The sequence below is a fragment of the Acartia tonsa genome, chromosome 8 (genome assembly GCF_053477335.1).
Source record: "Acartia tonsa isolate MP-2025a chromosome 8, ASM5347733v1, whole genome shotgun sequence".
Classification (NCBI taxonomy): Eukaryota; Metazoa; Arthropoda; class Copepoda; order Calanoida; family Acartiidae; genus Acartia; species Acartia tonsa.
Genome location: NC_137267.1, coordinates 49,558,281 through 49,582,841, shown reverse-complemented (window position 1 = coordinate 49,582,841; position 24,561 = coordinate 49,558,281). Strand labels below are relative to the sequence as shown.

Genomic DNA, 24,561 nt, shown 5'->3' with positions numbered 1-24,561 from the left:
ACTTTTTGGATTCAAATAATCTTCCATTACCTGGTGCTAATTCAGCTGGCCCTTCTACCTCAAATAATATAAATACAAATAGTGACAGTCAAGACAACGGGGGTCAAAACATGGACTTAGGAGGACTCAATTATAACTATAATGATTATGACGACCCAAATTATAATCCTGACACAGACTCTGACGCTCAGATGAATTCGAGCTCCGACTCTGAAAGCGATAGCGATGAAATTCACGAAAGTGAACTAGATGAACTAGGGGATGAACAACCCCCTTCATCACCCTCAACAGTAGAACCAACATCTGAATCTTTACCTCCATCACCTCCTCCAACGCTACCTTCAACACAATCTGAATCTACCCCATCAACGGAAACCCCTCCAACTACTGAGGCTAGCTCTAACCCTACGGAAAAATCGAGCACAGCAACAGAAGCAAGTACAGACCCTACAACAAAAACGGAAACCCCTCCAACTACTGAAACTAGCTCTAACCCTACGGAAAAATCGAGCTCAGCAACAGTAGCGAATACTAATCCTACAACAAAAACAGAAGCTCCTATGATTTCTCCCAAACCTGAAGAACCACTGGAAGGTCATAGCCATGCAGCCTCCAACGGGGAAGCTCCTCTACCTGGTCATTCTCCACCTGTGAAAGAAGAATCTCATCTACCTGAAAACTCTTCTCCTGCGACAGAAGAATCTCATTTACCTGAAAATTCTTCTCCTGCAACAGAAGAATCTCACTTACCTGAACACACTCCACCCACAAAACCTGAAGACATCCTAGTTAAACCCGACGTAGAATCTTATCTATCCAGAGACATGGAAGATTCCATCTCAAATACCAATCATATAAAACCAGAAAACAATCTTAACACGGAAATGGAGGTTGACAATGATGACCCTAACCCAATAAAACCCGAAAATAATCCCGAATCACAAATGGAAGTCAGTGGGGAAAGTAATGCTTCAATAAAACCTTTACCTAAAGAGGAAAATAATAGAAAGGGGCTAAGATGTGTACCACTAAATAGGCTGACAGAGGAAATAATGGAGGTGGATCTAACAGAGTGTGATGATCCCAACCACGTAAATATACTACAAACTATTTTTGATCTAAGACAACATCTAGGACAACTTGTTAATCAAGCAGCTAGTAAAGATAGCGAAATAACAAGGTTAAAAGATCATATAGAAGATTTAGAAAACATCATTAAACTGGAAACACAGGAAAGAACCAGGCTAGAAAATTTACAACGAGATTGTTCAGCAAGCTTAGCACATTTATCAACAACATACCAGGACTTAGGTCGAAGGTATGATGACCTAGAAACGCAAAATCATGCCTTATTTGGAAGTAAATTAACACTAGAAAGTAGAATAACAGCTGAAAAAACAAGAGCTGACACAGCGGAAGGAAGATGGGCAGAATTAAATGAATTATACGAACAAATAACGGCTGAAAAATTAAGTGCTGATTTAAGTCTCAATGAACTTAAAAGTACTGTAACATCACTAACAATAGACAACAAACAGATTAACAACGATAAAGAACTACTAACAATAAGGTTAGAGAATTGCGAAAAAAGGACAAATACTCTAGAAAAGAATCTCCAAGAATTAAATCAAAATATATTTGCTTTGCAAAAAGAAATAAATAGACTAGAATTAGAAAGAAATAAAGCCATTAACGAAAAAACTACAGTTCAAAATCAATTAGATACCTTAATATTCCAAAAAGATAGGTTTAAAGATGATAAGGTAAACTGGTTAAATAAAGAAATAAAAGAAATAGAAATAAAAAGGGGTTCTTTAGAAAATAAATTGGAAGACTGCCAAAAAACTATCAAAGACCTAACACTAGAAAAAGAAAAGGCTCAAAAAGACTATGGAAAAAACATCTTACAAATAAGGGAGAAAATGTCACGAGAGATTTCAGATTTAAAAGAACAACTTCAATCTGCTACTTCATACATCAATGAAGGGATTGAAACGGAAAAAATTCTGCAAAATGACAAAGCAGTGGCAAAAAACAAAGAACTAAAACTTGTCGCTGAAAAAATCGCATTACAAAATAATATAATCTCCATTGACTCAATGTTAAAATCAAAAACATTAAAAAACCGCTATCTTAGAGGCCTATTCAAGAAAACTATGGGGAAAAATAGGGATTTAAAAAAGCAAAATCGTATTCTAAAACGGCAAATACTTGAAGGCAATAATTTACCAATCAACGCACCAAAAGTGGAGAATGAAACTCCTCCATCTTCTGAAAATCCTGCAACACCGGCCGGATCAAGTTCCGAAGCACCTCCAGCTAACAATGGAGGACAATCAGAATCGAACGCCGCACCTCCTGGTAATAGTGAAGCACCTCCAACAAACAGTGAAAAACCTCCAGCCAATGCTGGATCATCCCAAGAAAATAACAATGGAGGACAAAATAATAACAATGGAGGACAAAATAATAACAATGGAGGACAAAATAATAACAATGGAGGACAAAATAATAACAATGGAGGACAAAATAATAACAATGGAGGACAAAATAATAACAATGGAGGACAAAATAATAATAATGGAGATCAAAATAATAACGATAGGTCAGAACAATCTGAAAAAGGAGACAGTGGCGAAGGTGATGACGAATCTGATTATCCAGACTTCAGAACATCCGAAGAAGTCCTGTCTCAAATTAATCTAGCTTATGATGAAATTAAAAAGATAAAAAACTTAGTACAAACTCCTGAAACTAGACAAAGATTAATAAGATTGGAAACAAAATATGACACTTTAACTGAAATTTTAGCAGGATTAACACAAAATAGCGAAAAAATTCAGAATACACTAGAATCTATACCAAATAGTGGATTTACACCACTCTACTCCAAAATCAATTTTAGGAAAACATTAAAGTTACAGGAATTTGACTTAGGCCTCAGAATACAAAAAATCTATGACATCTTAAAAGGGACCAAAACACCTTTGAGACAAAGAATATACCGCCGTATCATGGAAGAAATAGACCTAATATCAAATTATCTAATTAATATTATCCCATTGGGGGATCAACCTAAAGTGATTGATCCCACCTTGCTACGAGAATGCGTGGATTTAGTAGCTGCTGATAAACCTATAGTAAGCATGTTGTACCATGATGATTATTTATGGGCCTTTAATACTGATAAACATTATGGATACAAATACAAATCGATGTGGTTTGGTGGTGTGCCACAATGGGCTTTGCGAGAAAGGACGATTTTTTCATCTACCTTTCCCCCAGAGCTCCTTTGTGACAAAACACTAATCCATCATCACTCTGTATATTGCTTAGGAAGACATATAAGAGTAGAGGACAACAAATGCATAAAGGACACAATGAAAAGTTGCGATTATACTTTTACATTTTCAGCAGACGCACACACAGAATTAATAGAGGACCTAACTTATGCCTGCAACACTACCTGTGAAATTTACCAACACGAAGGAAATCCTATCGCCAGCTTTCTTATGACGCCGGACATTATTAACAAATATTTTGGAAAAACCGGATCTTTCAATGATATCTTAGGGGTAATTTACGATTTTATAGTGCAACACTGGTGGGCAATTTTCGTTTGGGTTTCCTTTGGAGGTTTTAACGTGCTCATAGTCATTGTTACATGTTTTAGTAATTATTTCATTAGTAACGAAGGAGAATTCAGATGGTTCCCTTGCACAAAAAATGACGCAAAAAATTTAGCAAAATGTTGTTGTTGCAAAGAACAAGAAATTAGACATACTGAATATGAGCTCGTTAACCTCCAGGGGCCAGCCGTTTGAAGGGTCGGCCACCAGTGTACATTAAAAAATTCCTCTAACAAAATAAATAAAACCCTCTAAAATCTTAAAAATCCAGGTTTATCTAGAAAAAACATACATTCAATTGCCGTATTACTAATTTTATTTTTAGGTACCTATATATACACATATTTTTAGACCGACAAATTAGGAAAATTGTACAACAGCCACACAGTACCAGAAATTACCAGGATAACCGAAAAAACCATTAAAATTCCAAAAAGGACCAAAAGACAATAACTAGACATTTAAAACGAAAATGACTGCTTTGCAAAAAACTACGACATTCAAATCTTAACATTATCATGCCACAAAATCTAATTTTGCTTAATTATAAAAACATATAAAAAACCTCCATATTGTTCTAAAAAATATAAAAGAATAATTCAAAATCAAATTAAATCAGTTACAATTAAAACTTGAGACTGGACACATGTGTTTGAAATCATACTTAACCTTTATTGATCATAATTCAAATAAAAATAGTTTGGTAGAAGAACAATTTTCAAGGTAAACTACAGTTTTTCCATTACAAAATAATTTTAATAAGCCAAACATGAAAAATTGCCACCCGATACCTCTAAAACCAATGCTTATTTCTCCATTTTTAATTAAACTTTTAAAACAATCTTTATACATCCCAATCACTAATTAATAATTTTCCTATACTTAATCAAAAAAGGCTAAATTAATCCGGGATAAAGGGATAAACAAATTTTTAATGATTTTTAAATATTTTTAGAATAAACAATCAGAGTGTGCATTTCCTAAAGACGAGAAGTTATTAGCCGCGGCTGTAAAGTCCCGCAAATACAGCGTCACCGCTCAGGGTGGTTCTACCACCTGTATTTGTTAGGGCATTCCCGCCTATCCCAGCCACGCTCAGGTGGACAATTGAGAGGATTGACAATGGCTGATAATTTTTCAGGAAGGACAGCTCCAATTGAAGGGGAAAATAATTATATTGGGCAAAATGAAACTTATCCCGAGGAACAATACCAATCTGTCCTAACCGAAGCCTTAAGAAAGCTGATGTTATCAGCTGAACATAAAGATTTCCCATCCGGAGAACTAATGCAATTGGTTGAGAGGAATCAGACCGTTTATACCCCAAAACACAGACGTCCAATTACCACGTCTGAAATATTAACTATGTGTCCTAATCAATGGTTAGGAGGGGAAGTAATGTTTGCCTTTTTAATGGAGGAACTGGGTCACCTTGAAAATGTCGCTATCCTACATACCTACTTTGGCGAATTTCTAAAAAGTAACAGCCGAGAGGAACTAAACCAAATATATGACGGACAACTAAATACCATGTTAGACCGAGAAATAGTCCTAATTCCCCTTCACCTAAGGGGGAACCACTGGGCTTTCGTTATAGTCTGTAAATCAAACAATACTATAGAATACTATGATTCGCTTCTCAAATGGGACCTAGCAGATCATAGAAAAAGTATTATTGAAAACCTGCAAAAACTACACAACATTTTTGTAGAAGAAAAAATCTTAAACACGCCTGTAACCGTTAGTATCGTCAACGATGCGCCACAACAAATAAACCTAACTGACTGTGGCCTTTTCGTCTGTAAAACGGCGGTTGCCTTGGTCAGGGGAGAACCACTCAATTTTGGCGGCCAAGATCTAAACTACTATCGAAAAACCATAGTCAAAAGCGTTCTTGGCATTGACAGCAATGATGCCACAGCAAATTCTGCGAATACACTACAACCATCAACACCAAGCCTGGAAGAAACCATAGATATGGACTTAAACATCACTTTCCAGGATCTCCCTGCCTATAACGAAATGTTAGACGACATTTTTGCTGAAATAGACAATGATCTAGCTAGCGCCCATCAACCAACCCAACAGGACGACCAGCCAAGCATGGAAAGTACAATGGACCAACCAACCCCAATGGACAGCGTTAGCCAACTACCTGTAACAGCCGCAGAGGTTGAAGATCCTGTCCTACTATGGAACCAAAAACACCATGAACAACTAGAATATCTTAGGACAACCACTATCCCCTACCTAGACTTTAACCAAGACAAGGTCTTGTGTACACATAACTTTTTAGGATGCTACAAAGATTGCAGAAAAATGTCAGAAGTTGTCCTAGTACTAAAACGACAATATAATGTGGTTGGGGATCATAAATGGACCTTTTTGCAAAAAGAAGCCAGACAAGACGGGCGTTTCATCATAGATTGGTTTCTAAAAACCCCCGTGTACGACATAGATATTGAACCAATGGCTTTTCTACCCGGAAACAGGAAAACTCTAAGCAGAATGATAAGAATTATAAAACGCATCAACAGACACCAACTGGACCCGGCCCAACAACAAATGATAGACAAAAAACTCAATATGTTCCACAATAATCCTGAATACCACAAGGCAAAAATACGTGAGATCAGGAAGATTCCAACAAAAAGGACCACCAAACGACAACGAAACCAAATGTAATGAAAATCTACCACTGGAAACAAAAACGCAAAAAAGGATTTTATTTTTACTCAAAAAACCCAAAACAAATTTTAACCCAAAAAAAAAACCCCAAGCAAAATTAATTTTTAATCAAAATCCAAAACTAAACTTATTTTACTCAAGATCCAAAGCAAAAAAGGAAAATTTAAAAAATTTTAAATTAAGATAACACGAAAAAGCTAATGCTGGCTAAAAAACTGTAAAAAATCTAAAGTTAAAAAAGGGAGAAACTACTCTATAACTAAGTTGCCTTAAATAATAAAATACGATAATATATGTAATATATTCGAGGAAATATCTGATCAATGATACCTTTCTGTCACTGCTAGCTGCTCTTATGTAAATAATATAAATGGAAAGGGGTGACATTGATCAGACGGTTCCTTTGACCAATAATTTAAAATATAGTAAACTGACTGAAAAATACACAAATGAAAGAGGCTAAATTGTTTGAGTATTTTACTTTCAGCAAATAAAGTAGTAAAGTTAAAATATATTAAAAAATCGGTCAAAATCGAATAAAACAAACTATGCACTTACGGAATTTCGCAGAAAGAAGGATGATCATCAGAGAGATAAGAGTCAGAATGGCTATCAAGACATCTCCGGACACTGGATCAGCCGGGCTGATCATGTCAAGCCCGGCCTTCTCTAACTGATACAACGTATTCTGAAAAAAGGAAAATCATTTATTTATCAAAAAAGAACAATTAAAACAGAATAAAACAAATAAAATATAAAATTCAAACACAAAACAACTGTTATGCGATAAGCGTAATACAGGGATGTTTGAAATTTTATATGACTATGAAAATGAAAAAAGTTTCTTTAAAAAATACGTATAAAATTTAGTACGAAAAAGATATTTATCTATCGCAATAGGGAGACTAAATATTATACAATTCTAAATTATGGAATAGAGAATCTTTAAGAAAACTGATATAAATGATTTACGTTGAAACTAAGCGATAATGACCGGAAATATTGTAATTAATGTAATATTGTAATTAATGTAATAACATTCTATGTTTATTAAAATCAGCAAGTAAAAGAAGAAAACTAAACCAAAAACAGAAGCTGATTCTAATAAATATAAAATTATTAATATTAAGGGAATACATTATTATAATTGAAATATTCATTTGATAAAACATTATCTATTATAGTAAAAAAGTCTCCATAGAAAAAACAGGATTAAGGATCAGTGCCGGAACAATAAAAAGGTATATTTACCTGAAGAAACAACCGGTCCTCCTCCTTATCCCTGCCTGGCTGCCCTAACATCTCTACCAGCTTACCGCCGGTATAGATATTTAGGGCATTAAACTGTTGCATGGTGAGGTTATACTCGGCCAAAACCGAGTATAACCTCCCCATGGCAACTTCGTTTAACATAATGCCTGACAAAAATAAGTTCGCACAAATAATCAAGGAAATGTGATGGCAGAAAGTAATCGAAGATTCTGAAAAATAAGAATCACTTTTAATAATATCAAAATGAAGAATTGATTCCTCATTCGACAAGAAAAAACTTATCACCGAAGGCTAATTCGAAGGGAAAATATATTGAAATTATCACCTAGCCTTAAATTATGCATTTACACATGCATTTTATATATTTTTAACCTATAAAAGATGATTTTTCACTGTATTTTTCCCTTTTTAGAAAATAAGAAATTTCAGCGTGACGCCACCTTAAAGTAAACTAAAACCGGCATGGTTATCCAATATGGCGTACTCTGGAGTGTACGCGGCATTCGCGAAATATGTGAGATAAGACGACATTTAGCCATCGGTATAAGTATTTTTGGTCATTTTATGTTTATAAAATAAGAACTTTAACAATATCGTAAATATAGTATTTAAAAATTTTTTCTTTGTACGAAAAACACAAAAAAATCATTAAAATAATAAACGAAAGATATCCTATGATTTAAAACACCTCAAAAACCAAGGCTGTATGAAACACGGGTCATCTTTAGCCTCTTGAAACGTGTTATAATCGAGCTTTTCTTTCTGAGGGGGGTGCATGGTTCGTCCTTTTCCCCTAAACCGATTCTATGAATGACTTGTAGAGTAGCTTTACTGGGAAAAAGCCAACCCATACCTTAAATTATGCATTTATTCTAGCGAAAGTAAAAGATTATAAAAATATTATCAAAATTAGACAAACTTAAAACAATTTAATATAACTTTTAAGTAAAAAAGCTTGTATAAAGACCTATCTATTAAAATGGGGAAATAAGATCTATAAAACGAAGACCCTAAAAGATAATATTAGAGAACATAACCCTTTTAATAGAATGGTCATAGTACAGCTAAAAAATTATTAGCAAATATTGTCAATATAAATTAAAATTAGTAAAACAACACAAGAATCATAAAATTAGAGGTTTCGTGATAAAAACTAAATTTAAAAGAATGAAAATCTGAAAAAATTAAAGAAGACATTGAAAAAACATTATTAGAAAAAACTAATTCGAAACCAATAGTTTAATGTATTCTTGATGTAAAATAAAATAAAATGTGATCTTATTTATGAAATGAATATTGAGATTTAGTTGAATTATACCCACACTATTAAATGCAAAATCTTAAAAATCAGGTCGCCAATTTTTAATTAAACATGAAATCAACACAAAAATAAAAGTCATTCTTTTTGTCTCTCCTTTTTGCATAGGTCTCAGGCCTATAAAAGTGAACCTGGAAGAGAGAAAAAGTCAGTCGTTTCACGGAATTTATATATCACACAAACTCTATTTGAAATTTCTAAAATTTAAGGGAAGACTCCCTTCTCTTTCTTTGGAATTTTCTTGAGAGTCTTGGCGGCTCAAACTTAGGATTTTACATTTGGAACACACCTAAAAAGTAAAAAGTTTTGTTAGATAAATTCATAATACTTTGTTAAATAAATTATAGAATATCATTTTGGTGTTGGTCAATTGAGATAAATTTAAGAATAGGGCCTCCTTAGGGCCTAAAAGCTTAGGTATCCGGACGGATAGTTATCTCCAAATTTTCTTCTGAAGAGAACTCCTATAGCGCGGTACTAGGTACCAGCAAGTCGCAAGTCACTACGGGGCTAAATAGGAATAACACAGGGAAGGTACAGTGGTGGCTCGGCTACCAACGGTTGATGATAGCACGCTATCTGACGGCCGATACTAACAACTGTATCCTCCCCCAGCTTCTGAAGTATAGGAAAGTTGGAGATCGTTATCTATTCGGACAATTTAACATTTTCGGATTAGAACTTTGAATAAGTTCACGTCTTAAAGGTAGTTTTGCTTTGTTAATACTCTGGAAGATCGGTTCTTAGCTAGACCTAGTGATTTTCTTACCTGACAAAGGTACCTAACAAAGAATCTCACGCCTCACGGGGCTGTAGGCAGCAGAACGGAATGTTGTAGCTGTGTTCGCATGGCTCTAGTAATCACAACAGATCCTTCCAGTCCAAAAGTGTTGGCAGAGTTAGCTACCTAGGAACAAAAGGATTCTTAGAATAAAATAACAGTATAAAGTTATCAATAATATTCTAATGCCATTTTCGGAATAGGGCTTATAGGCAAAGATTGTCCCTTAAATATATTTGGGTTTAGGATCGGTGTAAAATAGTATCACCATTCTAAGGTTGAATATATTTGACAAAACAGGGATTAGTGCGTCGCTGATCTGGAAAGGAGACACTGGTGAGAGATTGTGGTTCTGTGATAAAGGACTGCATTTGTCCCTGGAACCCGGAGGCGACCCAACTTTTTTAACAACAAATTTTTATGTGATCTAATCATCCGATTGATCTGATTTTTGGTATATTGATTTCTGGGACAACAAAGTATAATGTTATAAGCGAAGCAACTCTATAATCAAGTCCTAAAAATATAAGGATGTCCATAAACATTATCCTGAATCAAGCAGTTTTTCAACAAATTTCCTACAATTTTGCTTTGACTCTCATACATTTATATTATGATTATTCAGTTCTGACACTATACAAGTGTTAATTTCCGTTTGTCCTACCGTTTCAGTGCTTCGCTTTTATGGATGTTGTCATCCTTGTTTGTTATAGGAATATTGAAGAAATCGAGGCTGAACCGGCTGTTTTAAGTCCACTTGCCCCAGACCTCACCCAGATAGGAAGCCTTCTCCAAACTGTAATTTTAGGTGATCAACTTTTTACTTTCATTACATTAAAAAATATAGTCCCTTTCGTGGCAACGGCCCTTAAGAACTGATTCGTCGTATTTTCAAAATGGCTTTTTTTTTGGTTATTTTAGGTTAGGTTTACATTAAAAAATTATTTTCAAGTATGGCTTTGAATTCGATTCATTTTCGCTGGTTTAAAACTTTTTATGAGCTGAGAAATCATTGTCCGCCAAAAATGAATTTAAAAATATTAAAATTAATGCCTGCTTATTGGCCCGTCTCTAGATCTTTGGCGAATTAATCAATACAAATTTTATTGAACCAAAGGGATAAGATGAATCCTCGTCCATAAAATTTTTAAATATGCAGAGTGTTCCTGAAAAGATAGACACGAAAGACAAAAATATATCTTTAAATTATTGAATTCTTAATTTGTGGAAAATTGTTAACATCAAACTAATAGAAAGTTTATTTTCAGGTTTATTGGGAGGTAATATTCTGGGTGGAGGTATCCCACAGCCAACAGTACCTCAAACTAATTATATCACACATACTAGGCAAGTAGAGGATATTTTATCATATTTTTTGTTATTTAATTTATATATAATTAAATAGTTTATGGAAGTTTTGACTTTATCAGAGCATTTTCAAAAACAAATTTAATATTTGTAATAGGTTGGGTCGATTTTGGACATTTTTTTCTGAGACCTAAGCAGGAACTTTTCAAAATATCTTGTTTCTAGCCTAAGAAAATCTCAGGAAAATCTACAAATTAAACAATTGGACAAAAGTTCCTTATTCTACTCCTCCAGGCCTTTTCAGGGTGCACCATGAAGCCATAGTTCTGATTCAATAAAGTTTTGACTCCCATTTACAAAAAAGCTATACAATTGTATGTGTGGTCGCCAACAGTACGTTTGTAAACTTGAGATAATTTTTAAATTACCCAGAGGTGTATTATACTTATGTAAATTGAGTGCAGGTTCCCGCTTAAGTCTCAGATAAAAATGTTCAAAATCGACCCACCCTAATTTGTAAGACTAGCAAGGCTATTAAATCAATAATGAACATTTCAAATCATGTCAAAAATTTGTCTGTTTAGATCTTTTGTGACAACTACAACATCTGTGGACACAGTTCTTGTACCTGTAACCTTCAGAGGTAGTGAGATACTCCAGACTGTATCTGATACCAGAACTAAGGTAATTCTTATACCTGTAACCTTCAGAGGTAGTGAGATACTCCAGACTGTATCTGATACCAGAACTAAGGTAATTCTTATACCTGTAACCTCCAGAGGTAGTGAGATACTCCAGACTATATCTGATACCAGAACTAAGGTAATTCTTACACCTGTAACCTTCAGAGGTAGTGAGATACTCCAACCTATATCTGATACCAGAACTAAGGTAATTCTAATACCTGTAACCTTCAGAGGTAATGAGATACTCCAGACTGTATCTGATACCAGAACTAAGGTAATTCTTATACCTGTAACCTTCAGAGGTAGTGAGATACTCCAGATCGTATCTGATACCAGAACTAACTTAATTCTCCAGAGGTAGTGAGATACTTTAGACTGTTATTTTGAAAGTAAGATACTAAGATTAGATACTGATGGCTGTATAATTTTTTTTAGGCATTTGAATTTTTATAATGTTTGTATAATTTTTTTAGGTGTTTACAGCAACAGATTACAGTGTTCAAACCCTGGTGCAACCTGGTATCGGACAAGGAATCATTAATAATCACATTATTAACCCTTGGTTATATTGGGCTATTTTCTTACGAGGGAAATTTTGTTGAGCCAACGAATAAGACGTTTTTGACTAGTGTAATAATCAGCCCAATGTCACCTCCCTCCCTTATTATCCTTTAGGTCTAAAACTGTAAAAAAAAATTAATGAATGAAAATATCTAAAACATTTTTTGTTTTGAATGCATCAATGTCTTCTGTAATTGTGAATATAAATGTTTTTGTTGCAGTTACAAATTCTCCATTCCTTCCCTTGGCGCCAACTCTTCACAGGTCAGTGTAATAAATGTATAAGTACAGATGTATAAACTAGACAATCATCTGGCCCTGGTGGTTGGAGCTTTTTCGTATACTAATTGCTTTCTGCTCTTCTATAGCGACTTGGCTGTATTTATATATCAAACTCCATTGACTGATATTCAAAGACACAGTATAAAGTCAGCACAGCCTCAAACCCAGTTAGTAGAGTTACATATGACTTATTATTATTACATATGCCCCCTCTATTCTTTTACCTAGTGTAAATGTCAGTGTAAATTTATCATGACTTTTTCTTACTAGCTATTACGTCATTCTTCGATTAAATTTTTTTATTCGTTATTTCTTTCTTTAATTTAATTTTATCCTAGGGCTACTCGAGTAGTGCCCACGTACAACCCTCTGCTACCTGCCCTGCTTGGAGCTCATGGAGGCCTGGGAGCCAACGCCATCCAACCTACACCTGAACTCACTCTTATTACACATACCAGGTACAAAATTAGGGATCTTAAGGGATAAGACAATGGACTGTTAATTGAAACACATCCCCAATGATGATAAACAAAATAACCGCTTCTGTAAAAAAAATTATTGGTAGAAGTGTTAGACAATAAGCTAAGATTCAATAAAAGTACCCAGAAAGAAATAGTAAATATAAAACTTTTGGTACCTGCGTAATAAAATACTAAGATAAACATACAATTACACTTCTACGGGTTAGGTTATGTTTGTTTTGTCATTGTTAAGTTAGGTTAGGTTAACTGTAATCTATTTAAAGAACGTGTCCTAACTTTTGTGATTTGGTTTTAACCCATTCGTGACGATTCCAAAAAGTTCAAAGGTTTGATTCACCGGGGTTTAACAAAATAGATTTGTTCAATAATTACTCAACTGAATTCAAAAAGTAAGGTGTCAAATTAAAGATCTTACTATTTTTTCATAATGGCATTTTTTCTTTTTTGTTGCGTTTTAGTACCTTAAAACCAACTTAATAAAAAAAATACTTAAATTACTTCAATAATAAGAGGTCTACAAAAAAAAAGATTGCTTATCTAAATTCTATGGATCATTTTACATCTACTACTAACTAAGAACACGAACTAGCTATTTTTTTTTAAATCACAAAAGTTAGGACACGTTCTTTTAAATAAATTTATTATTATTATTACGTATTTTATTGGTTTTTAATCAGTTTATAAACATAAAATCACAAAAATATTACTAAAAATATAAAATTGAAATTATTTACAATTACTATAAAAAAATAAATTTGGTTTCTTTCATGTGTTCCGTCTTCTTTGAAGATGTGTTGAGTGCTGGTAATTTCTCGTCTAGTCAAAGTGAGGGCAATGGCATCTTTTTCATTAACACAAGGATTTTTGGTTATCCTGATTATCTGTTTACCCTGAGCCGTCAGCTTAAGAAACTGAAAAAAAAAGAATGAAAGTTTAAGTTAGAAAAAATTCATAGTTGAAAGAAATATTGACAGATATTAAGAAAGAGATACAAAAACTAACAAACAGATTTTCTTAATGGCCCTGTAATAACACTAACCCTTTTATCCTCTTATCCACTTATTATACGCATTCTGATATTTAGGAAAACGCATAAATATTGCTCTAAAATTCTTTAAAAACTCTTTTAACATTGACAATACAGGTTTAATTTTCTTATTTCTACATTCAAAAAGAAACCAAGCTGAAATAATAATTTCTGTATTGATTATTATAGCTTTATAGAATGGTATATTAGACGGTGCTCCCAAGAGAACATAATTGGCAACCCATGTTATATTAGATTGGTAAAGAAAAGTGTTAAAATATTCTAAAAGTAATTCTGTATTTGATGAACAATAAAGATAAAAATGACAAGAAGTTTCTCTAGGGGTGGGAAGATTTAAAGCTATTGTACATTGTGTACATGCTGGACTAGTGTCACTAAATTTTGATAAATTTGCATTAAAATGAAGAAGATTGTTACATAATTTAAAAGCAAAGTCTCTTATGTTCATGGGAAGATAGGATAATCGCCACATGCACATAAACCTTGATTCTCTATTTATATCTATTTCATTACTGAGCCACGTATTTCTAGTTTTAACGGGTTGACAATTAGTTAACATAGATTTGGATATATCTAAGAAGTATCTAAAATCTTTTGCTCTCAAATTGGGCTTTGAAATAAAGACCAATATTGAAACAGATTTTTGAGAAAATTTTGTTTTACACCTATTTAAAAATACTCTTAGATTATGTTTCATTCTTATAAATTCATTTGGGGTTACATAACAGGAAGATTTCCTGCAAAATTCATCATAATTTAAAACATTGCCAAAGTTTGAGATAAAATTACTTAAGGTTAGATTTTTTAGTCCATTACCATACCTTAACCATGAGTTTATTGTGAAGAAGTTGTTATTGATCATATTTCCTTGATTATCCGTGAATAAATGATTATTAACAACTTGGGCAGCGAGAATGTTTCCACTAAATTTCCAATAATAATCACAAAAACGTAAAAAAGCTTTAACTAGATTGTACAAAATTGGGTTAGATTCTGGAATAATTTTATCAATTTGTATAGATAAAGGGTTTTCGGGATCTGCAAGATATTGTCTCAATTCTTTACCCCATGAATCATTTGCCTTAAGACCTTTTAAAAAAATGCTAACTTTAAGACTAGTGAGAAATTCTTTTGGGTTAGGCAGGCCAAGCCCACCCTTGCTACAGTCAAGAAAAATTCTATCCTTTGCAATCCTTCCCCCTTGTTTTAGAAAGCCTACAACACACTTTTCAAAGTCTGCTAAAAATTGGTCTGTTGGTTCGAAAATTGAACCTAGATATGATAATTGTGAATAAAAATATGTTTTTATAATAGAAACCCTTCCAGGAATACTAAGATTGAATAAATTCCAAAAATTGCGCAATTTTACAACTTTTGCCAATATTTTGTCCCAAATTAAATTAGTGTCATTTAAAGATTTGTGCAAGCTTAGACCTAAAATTGTGAAATTATCTGAAATTTCAAAATTCAGTTCCTCAACTTTTCTTATAAAATCTAAAGAAGGTAACCCACCAGTTATAATAATTTGAGTCTTAGAGTTGTTAACTTTAAGGTTTGATAATTTTCCAAAGCTGGTCAAAATATCATAACATTTTTGGAGAGATTCTGACTTTACTTCCATGAAGTTTTGCATATCGTCTGCAAAACCACTTGCTACATTTACTTTATTTTCATCTCTGTTAAAATTGTAAGGAATTGAATTTGGAATTTTAAGAGTGTTTGTTAGACATAATTTTATAACGAGTGGGTTTATTGCAATTTTAAATAAATTTGGAGATGGAAGGTCTCCTTGAATAATACCTATTTTATTTTCAAAATTTTGTGTTAAACCGCAATCGGTCAAGATACAAGATTTTCGGTTTTTAAAAGTAGAAGATACCATTAAAATAAATTTTGGACCAAAATTAGAGAAATGCAATACAGATTGTAAGTAGGTATTTCCTATTGTATCAAATGCCCTCGAAAAATCAATTATTAGACTTGCTAAAGGAGAATTTGTGGAGTTTGATTTTGAAAGCAGTTCATATACATTTATTAAACATTCTTGTATAAAATACTGATCGGAATAAGCTTTCTGAGCATTGTGTATTATGGAATCTACAACAGTTTTTAATCTTAAATTTATAACTCCACTATATAGTTTATAAGGAGATGTAAGTATGCCAATACTACGCCAATTTTTAATATTAGAAAGATCTTTATCTCCACCCTTTGGAATCAAATTGCTTCTACTTATATTCATCATACCTCTTAACTCCCCTTTATTAGCCATATAGTTAAAACCATGTAACATTGTATCTTTAATTAAATCCCAAAAATGTTTAATTGACGCCATAGGTATGCCATCTAAACCAACAGCAGCATTTAAATTAGCATTTTTAAGCACGGTTTCCAGTTCAGACATTTGAATAGGTGACTCAAGATTTAATTTATCTTCTTGCGATAATTTAAAAGGGTCAAAAATTGGATCATTTTCATTTCTTTCAAAAAATTCTTCAAAAGAAATTTCTGGCTCAACAGACGTGCTAAAAAGTTGTTTAAAGTGATTAACAATAAAATTTTGTCTCTCATCATCATTTTGAATAATATTCCCTGAGTAGTCTTTAATCAAAGATACAGATTCATGAGAGTTCTTATTTTTCAAAAGTTCAGAAAAGCTTCTAGTGCTTTTCTCATGGTTTAATAAGTTAAAATAATTTGTGTTTTCCAAAAGTCTTAGATTTTCCCTGTGTTCAATTTCCAAAAGTTTTGCCTCAGTTTCTTTAAAATTAACAGAATTAAAATCACCAATACTTCTTAAATATGATAATTGATCAGACAAATTATTTTTTTCCTCCTTTGTTGTTTTAACATAAAATGACTGAAATGATATACATGTATTTTTTATTTCATTTAATAAACATTCTAACATTAAGTCCGGTTCCAACTTAGTGTTATAAGATAAAAAAGTTTCAATACTGGGAAAAAGTGAACAGTTTTCTTCAATTTCATTACTATAAACTTTAATTAAATGTTTACAAAATTTGTCATTGGGTAGCTTTAAGATCGTTTTTTCAAGCCCCTGAATATACAAAGATAAAATGTTAATCCTATTAATTAGTAGAGTTAATTCATTTTTATTTGGAGGTTCTGTATTATCAACCATAAAGCTGTACACAGAAAATTTTACTGTAGAATATAAATGTTCAATATTAAGTAGGGAGCTATCAATAACTTTTGGTCTAGTAATATTCTTACTTTTTCCAAAGAAAGTGACAGGTTTATGGTCAAAATATTTTGATAGCCTATTTGGATATTCAACTTTTTTGATTAATGGACTAAATTGTGGGCTTGCCAAACAATGGTCAATCCTTGACCTATTTATAGCTTGTTCACTAAAAGGAATATAACTATAAGTTTTTAAATTTGGATACAAAAGTCTAAATTTGTCTACAATAAATCCATCCCTTATCCATGAAACTAAAGTTTTTGTGTGAATTAAGTTAGGTATTGCGCTCATGTTAAGAATTTCATAATTATTCAAAACTACGTTAGAATTTATAGGCAAATCACAAGTTAAACAGTTCAGATCTCCCAAAATAACAAACTTAGAAATTCCAATACTTTCAATTTTTTGTTTTAAGAGTGAATAAAAATCTTTATTTTGAGATTGAGTTGGACCATAACAGTTAATGATAAGCATTCGTTCATTATTTATATGCAAATCAACGATAATGACATTTTCACACCTAGATTTAAATATTCTATAAACTTTATGACAAAAATTTCTCCTTATCATTGTGATTACACCACGATCCCCTTTTGTGCTATTAAGATAAATATCATAATTTCCGAATTTACTTATCATTAAATAGTTTTTAAGAAATGTTACATTATTACCCACACGCGTGTCTTGAAGTAAAATTATATGTGAATTTGTTTTTAAAACTGCATTAATTTTCATTTTAAACTTCCCACCATCTTTATCTAGAGAGGCCAAACTTAAATTTATCGAGTTCATATTTTGGCTTATAACTTTTACATTGTCTAAGCAAAAAGAATTTCCAGATGTAGGCTGGTTTACTGGGGGAGGGGGACTTAAAATTACTTCTTCAAATATAAATTCCTCGCCTTTTTAAATTTAGGATCCCCTAAAAGCTTACAAAAAGACATACAATTTTTCTTCAAGTTAAAAATGTTTATCCCTTTTTTGAAAGATAAAACTGAACCAAGAGACATAGTGTAATGTTTCAAAATATTTTTTTGCAATTTATGAGAAATGTCAATGTAGAGATTTGGATGATAAAATTGGGGTAAATTACAACCAAGGGCAGAAGGGGGAGAATGTAAAAGGGGGAATAACATTTCACATCTATAGTAAATATACCATTTAAAAGTAACAACAAAAAGGAGCAGTTTATATAAATAATGCATTATTTTGACAAGAATATTTTAAATCAATGATTATTTTGTTTACTCACATTTGTATATATTTACTAGAGAAAGGTTGCAAGAATTTGGTGTTTTCAAGCATTGCTTGAGGCGCAGGAGTTTTAAAACTTTCTAAAAATGTCCAGTTAGTACCCATCCTTGTTCTGTAAGAAACCATTATGGATTTTCCGGTTGCGCTGGGCCTAATAAGAATTTGCTTAGAGGTTAAATCTATGTCCTCAGATTTAACATTTTGGTACTTTTCTCTTAAACTTTTAATAATAGGAAACATTTGTTTAGGCCAATGAAAGTTAACATCTAACCCCTTAGTCTTTAGAGCCTTATCTAAAGCAGCCTTTCCTTGTTTAGTTTTGGATTTTAGTAATACTGGAACGATAAACTTTTCATTTTTCTCAAATGTTTCTTTTGCTAATGGGGTGATTACTACGTCCGATAAAACTTTAGGGGTGAGAGTAGAAGAAAGCTTTGTCTTCACCGTTTCAATCATAGAAATGTCAGAATCCCTATCAATGTGAACGCCTAAATCCAAGTTGGGGACCTTACTACTTAGAGAAGCAAGCATGGTTTCATTACACAAATCTTTATACCCTGCTGACCTTTCGATATCAGACACAAGGTCGCCAGAAGCCACATTGATAGCTACGGTGGCCTCTAGTTTCTCAATTCTTTCAATTAGCGTCTTCTGGTTATTAGATAACCCGAAAACAAACTTAGACAAATCATTCATCTTAGATTCTAGTTCAATAAACCAATTGGTTATTGGAGCTATGATTTTAGCCTTTTCACTAGGCTTCCCACTATTACATTGACTTAGCTTATCAAGTTCTTCCCTAATTTTTCCCGTTGTCTCAGTTATTTTAGAGAAGTGGTCAAAAGTAAAATTATTCCAATCTGCAGGGGTAGTGGAATTTTCTCGCTGCCCTTCAAGGGAGGAATTAGAGTTAGGGGTAATGTTATTAGTCATAATCACTAAGAATAAAATTAATTACCTTCACTAATATATTAAACTAAGGATGAATATCACAAATATCAATACTTTTAAATAAACACAAAAAAAACTTATCTTAAATTTTTCACTAGTGGAGCAGATTCGATGTGTGTTGGGCGGTCAAACTTGATGAGTCAGCTGTAGAATTAATTACAATTGTATTTGTACTGGTTAGCGGGCGGTCAAAACTAGATAATCTAGTCGGTGAAGAGTTATAAGTTGGGGTAGGGGAGGAGAGTGGTTAGGACAACCTTTCACCTCAAGCTCAACTGAATAACTGAAATAAATTTATCTCTCCATTGTAATTAATTGTTTTAATTTATTTTAGTACAATTCTAACTACAATGGAAACAGAAATTACGTCAGGTAAAATTTTTTATTATTAAAATTATGAAAAATCCGCTCGTTGTCGGAAAGGTTCTAATGACCCAATACCGCGTCACAAATAAAGACGTTAAAAAATGGTTCTTCCTGATGCTATGTCAGGTGCGAGCTATAAACAGCTAGAGTAAAGAAATACTTTAACTCAACAGGGGCACCTTAAGTCAGAAGAAAATGAAGGTCGTGCAATCAAAGGGTTGGTTATCTGAAGGACGTTAGACCGTTTCATTAATATAAGTAAGATTAGCAACATTAGAAATTGAGTTTTGTATTATTTTCCAGTATGGCTTCGAAATCGATTGATATCCGCTGGATTATAACCGGTTCTCAGCCATGCTGAATAATCAAATATAGTACGTTTTACAAACAATTTTCCACGAATATTAAAATAAAATCATAAATGTTATATTAGTTTTGTTAGCTCGGCCATCTGCCAATCGTGTATAACAAAATTTATGATTTTTTATATTAATATCCGCGGAAAGCTGTCTATAATACGATTTTTTTTAGATATTGTAATAACTCTTGGAGGCAGGGAAGTGCATACTGAATATATTAAACCTACAAGAGCTGTAAGTATTTTTTTGTTGTATAACTTCGAACAAGGACGTGTCAAGGCTTATTTTTTATTTGCATTATGGTGTTTTATTTGTGTTTCATTGGTCGATTTTCATAAGTTTTAGATATTTTCTAAAATTCAATGCAATGTTATCCCCAAGAACTGAATAAATGGGACCATACTCAAAAAACGCATACCTTAAAAAACGCATATCATAGAATTCGCAAGTTTTTAATAACTTAAAGTCCCTTTTGTGGCAACAACCCATAAGGGACGTTTCTTCGTATTTTCACAGAAGGTTTTTTCCTATTTCTAGCCCCTGCCGGGCCAATTGCCTAAGCCTGCGGGCCAATCTAACCCAATATAACCTAACCTAAAATAATCTATCAATAGCCATTTTCAAAATACGACGAATCGCCCCTTAAGGGGCGTTGCCACGAAAGGTACTATATCCCTTATTTTTGTTTTGTTTAGGTTGTAACATTGACGAACGAGTCAACCCAAACTGTCACAATATCCCCTCAACAAACAATTAGCCCTGTAAGTATTAAGACAAAATATTGGTGTTTTCATACAAAGTGCTTGTTAAGCACTTGTCCCACCCCCCTTAGTTTTAAAATAAATTGAAAAAATGGGGGTGGGGGTTAATATTTGGCTCCTACAGATACCTAACCCCTTGCGAGGTCCCTAACCCTGCGAGGCCTTCACCTGCGCGGTGATATAACTCTACGGGGATGTACATTACCCGATATAGGTAACCTAATCTGACCTAAAGTAATAAACAAACAAACGAAAACCTATCCCCCCCCCCCTTATTTTTGATTTATTTCAAAATAGCTATTAACCTTCTGAAGCAGCATTGTTAGAGAGAACCATATCGGTTCAGCGGTTAGCAATATTCATCGGTACAGACAGACAGACAAATATTCTGCTACTTTGATTTATATAGAAAAAGTAACAGGATGTCTTTTGTGTGTGTGTGTATCTTCTTAAGGATATGGTTCTCCTTTACATTGAAGATTTGGAAGGTTTGTTACTGTCTTAATGGAGGTCACTTTGCCCTTCCAAGAGAAACCACCCCTAGAAATAAGCGTCATACCCCCAAAAATTGTTTTATTTTCTTTTTAAAATTAAAAGGGTGGTTCAATTCAGGAAGGGGGGGGGGACATTTATTGCACTAGTCCCAAAAGTTTTACAATAAAGTTTTCTAATTAATGGGCTTAAAAACTTTGGCGACTTCAGTGAATTTTGATTGGTTAATTAATTTAGTTGAGTGTCCAAACGTTTCAACCACTAATTGTTATCTAAAGTAGGAGTATTTTGTGTATCGTCATTGGGGAAGTAACCTTTAGATGTATGAGTCCGACTCCCAGCCCAGTAATACAATTTTATGTTGAATTTTTATTATTTTTCAGGTAGCAAGTCAGTTGAACCAACTGAATGTTCTCCGTGCCATCCTTCAACTTCAAGGATAGATTGATCATTCTCCAACAATGGATATATAATTACTTGGATGTTACACCAGATTTTCATGTTCTCTGAAAAAGTGAAACTCGCAGCAGGCTAAAACCTCCCATCCACTCTCCTTTTATATGAACGATTAATGAGTTCCGTGTTAGCAACCTAAATGGCGACAATTTTCCCCTGTCATAATATCCACGTATATTCTATATCCATATATTCAAGATTATTTTCTTATCCAAGGAAAATTTAAGAGTTAATATCTAGCATCAAATTCAAGTACAACAAAATAAATATTATTCAGTTTATTATTATTGTTTAAATAAATACTTTAAAACTATACATTTTCAACTAATAAGATTCTATCTGGGAAAATATTTATTTTCTCTTTTTTAAACTTTAGAAAAATAATTTAAAACGCTCGCCATCCGCCAATAATTCGTGTTTTTCCTTTAAATAAAAAGTTAGTGATTCATTTTTAAAAGTTATTAAATGTTAATTTTATGGCTTATTGGCGGATTTTCGGCGGCTACAAAGAAAAAAAAGTCTTATTCATTAAAGTTTCTTTTTTGCTATTTTTCTGTTATTTGAAAACAGTCATAACATTTCATGAAATTTTTAAGTCACATTTTTGGGCATTCTTTTACAATAAATATAATTATTCCAATACAATATAATTACACAAAAAGCTCTCTAAATTTTGTATCAATAATTTATCTTTTTGTATATGTAAAATTTTTATTTTATCATGATTTAATTATGCTAAGCCCTTTTGCAGCTAACTTAGGGTTTTCTATTTGCAAGTCTTTTCATTAAAAGAGAAGTATGCACGAACGAGAGCAAGTGATTCTAAGCACCTTCCAGCAGTGATTCTAAATGTTTTTTGGTTAATATTAGTTACTAGGGTTATGTTTGATATAGTAATACCAACTAAAAAAAAAGATTCACCATGGTTTTTTTTTTAAAAATAAACTTTAAAATGTTAAGCATTTTTTGATGAACTATCATCAAATGTTTTGTTGAGTTCAAACTGCTGTGACACAAAAGTAAACTTTTTCAATGAATAATGTTAATTTAGAATAATAGTTAGTAACTTGTAATATTGTAAAGAGTTTTAATAGTGTACTTTCTTAATTTACAGCATTTAATTATGTTTTGGCGTGTTATTTTAGTTGAACCTTTAAACTCAACAAAACGTTTGATGATAGTTCATAAAAAATGATTAAAATTTCAAAAATTTATTCATAGAAAACCATGGCGAATCTTATTTTTTTTATTTGGTATAACTATATAAAACATAACCCTAGTATATTCACAAAAAGATATTACGTATCACGGCTGGAAAGTTCTTAGAATCACTTGCTCTTGTTCGTGCATACTCCCCTTTTTCCTAGGTCTTGCATTAAAGCCAAACATATTGCCAATTGTAAACTCTCCATTCTTGGATAATTCTTTTCCAGTAATGCTTCGAAACCGATTAATATCCACTGGATTAGAACCGGTTCTCAGCCATGCTGAAAAATTATGTATAGCATCGTATTATATCCTGTTTTCTACCACAATCAAAATGGACAATCATAAGTTTAAAACCTGTTATGTAGCCCGGGCCTTCTCATGGCTAAAAAACTGGTTTTAAGCTAATAATGGTACATTTTATATCCGTGGAAAAATATTTATAATACGATGGGATAAATAGTTCTATTACTTGATTTGCCCTGATGGACTGTTTTTATTCTTTATAAATAATGGGATCTAGTGCAGTTCACGGTTAAATGTTCCTGGTAACGAGTATCTCCAAAAATCGATGACCTTTAAAGGCTGCTAGCTGCCAAATGGCTAAACGTACATGTCTTTCCCTTAAACCAGATTAAGCCGTAAAGGAAGGCCTATAAATCTGGTATAGGCAAGATCTACTGATGCACCGGAAAAGCTTCGCTGGAGAAAAAACGCTTAAAATAGGTATTTTTTCGCGCTATTTTGAGCACTGTAAGATAACTGTGCATATTAAGTAATAGTGACTCTATTCCAGATTATTTGTAGACCTTCTTTAGTTGGTTAAATTTTTGGAGTTAATCGATACCAGGACCTTTTTATCGTGAAGTGGACCTGATCCAAATAACGTAATGTATGTATGTATACACTTGTACAGTTATTTTGTTATTCTACTTTCAGAAATAAATATATTATGAACATTTTTCCTTCTTCCCTTTACATCTTATATACTAAAGTAACAGGATATATGTCTGTATGAAGGCATGTCCGCTAACGGGTACATGGCTGATTTATCACTAGAAAAAATACTGTCATAAACACATTGATTTGAATGTCATAAACACAGTTTTACTGTCAAATTCACACCTGCACTTTTAGGGCGTATGACAAAAATACAGTTATTGCACTGTCATATTTACAGTTTCCTTAGATGCATTAAATATTATGGATAAATAAGTATAAATTTAATAAATGTATTTTTGTCAATATGTAGGTGTACAATTGACAAATTTAATAGATGTATTTTTGTGAATATGTAGGTGTATAATTGACAACAAAACTGTGAATATGACAGTGCAATAACTGTATTTTTGTCATAACCCCAAAAATGCAAGTGTGAATTTAATAGTAAAAAGCTAAACCGAAATCTATAAATATTTACTTTCATCAATTAATATTTGGTTATAAAGAAAAA

The 24,561-nt window shown here is 32.6% G+C and overlaps 1 protein-coding gene across 1 annotated transcript in view; it reads left to right on the top strand.

Moving 5' to 3' along the window:
• Nucleotides 1–24,069, top strand: part of LOC145327195 (uncharacterized) — a 146,035-nt gene extending 121,966 nt beyond the window's left edge. The window contains exons 21-30 of the mRNA XM_080170772.1: nt 10,402–10,496; nt 10,957–11,035; nt 11,581–11,680; nt 12,156–12,213; nt 12,465–12,507; nt 12,864–12,983; nt 19,803–19,840; nt 20,366–20,427; nt 20,889–20,954; nt 21,830–24,069. Of these exons, the coding sequence (XP_080026898.1) occupies nt 10,402–10,496; nt 10,957–11,035; nt 11,581–11,680; nt 12,156–12,213; nt 12,465–12,507; nt 12,864–12,983; nt 19,803–19,840; nt 20,366–20,427; nt 20,889–20,954; nt 21,830–21,889 (721 nt within the window). The 3' untranslated portion in view covers nt 21,890–24,069. The remainder of the gene's footprint in view (nt 1–10,401; nt 10,497–10,956; nt 11,036–11,580; nt 11,681–12,155; nt 12,214–12,464; nt 12,508–12,863; nt 12,984–19,802; nt 19,841–20,365; nt 20,428–20,888; nt 20,955–21,829) is intronic.
• Nucleotides 24,070–24,561: the final 492 nt, after the last annotated feature.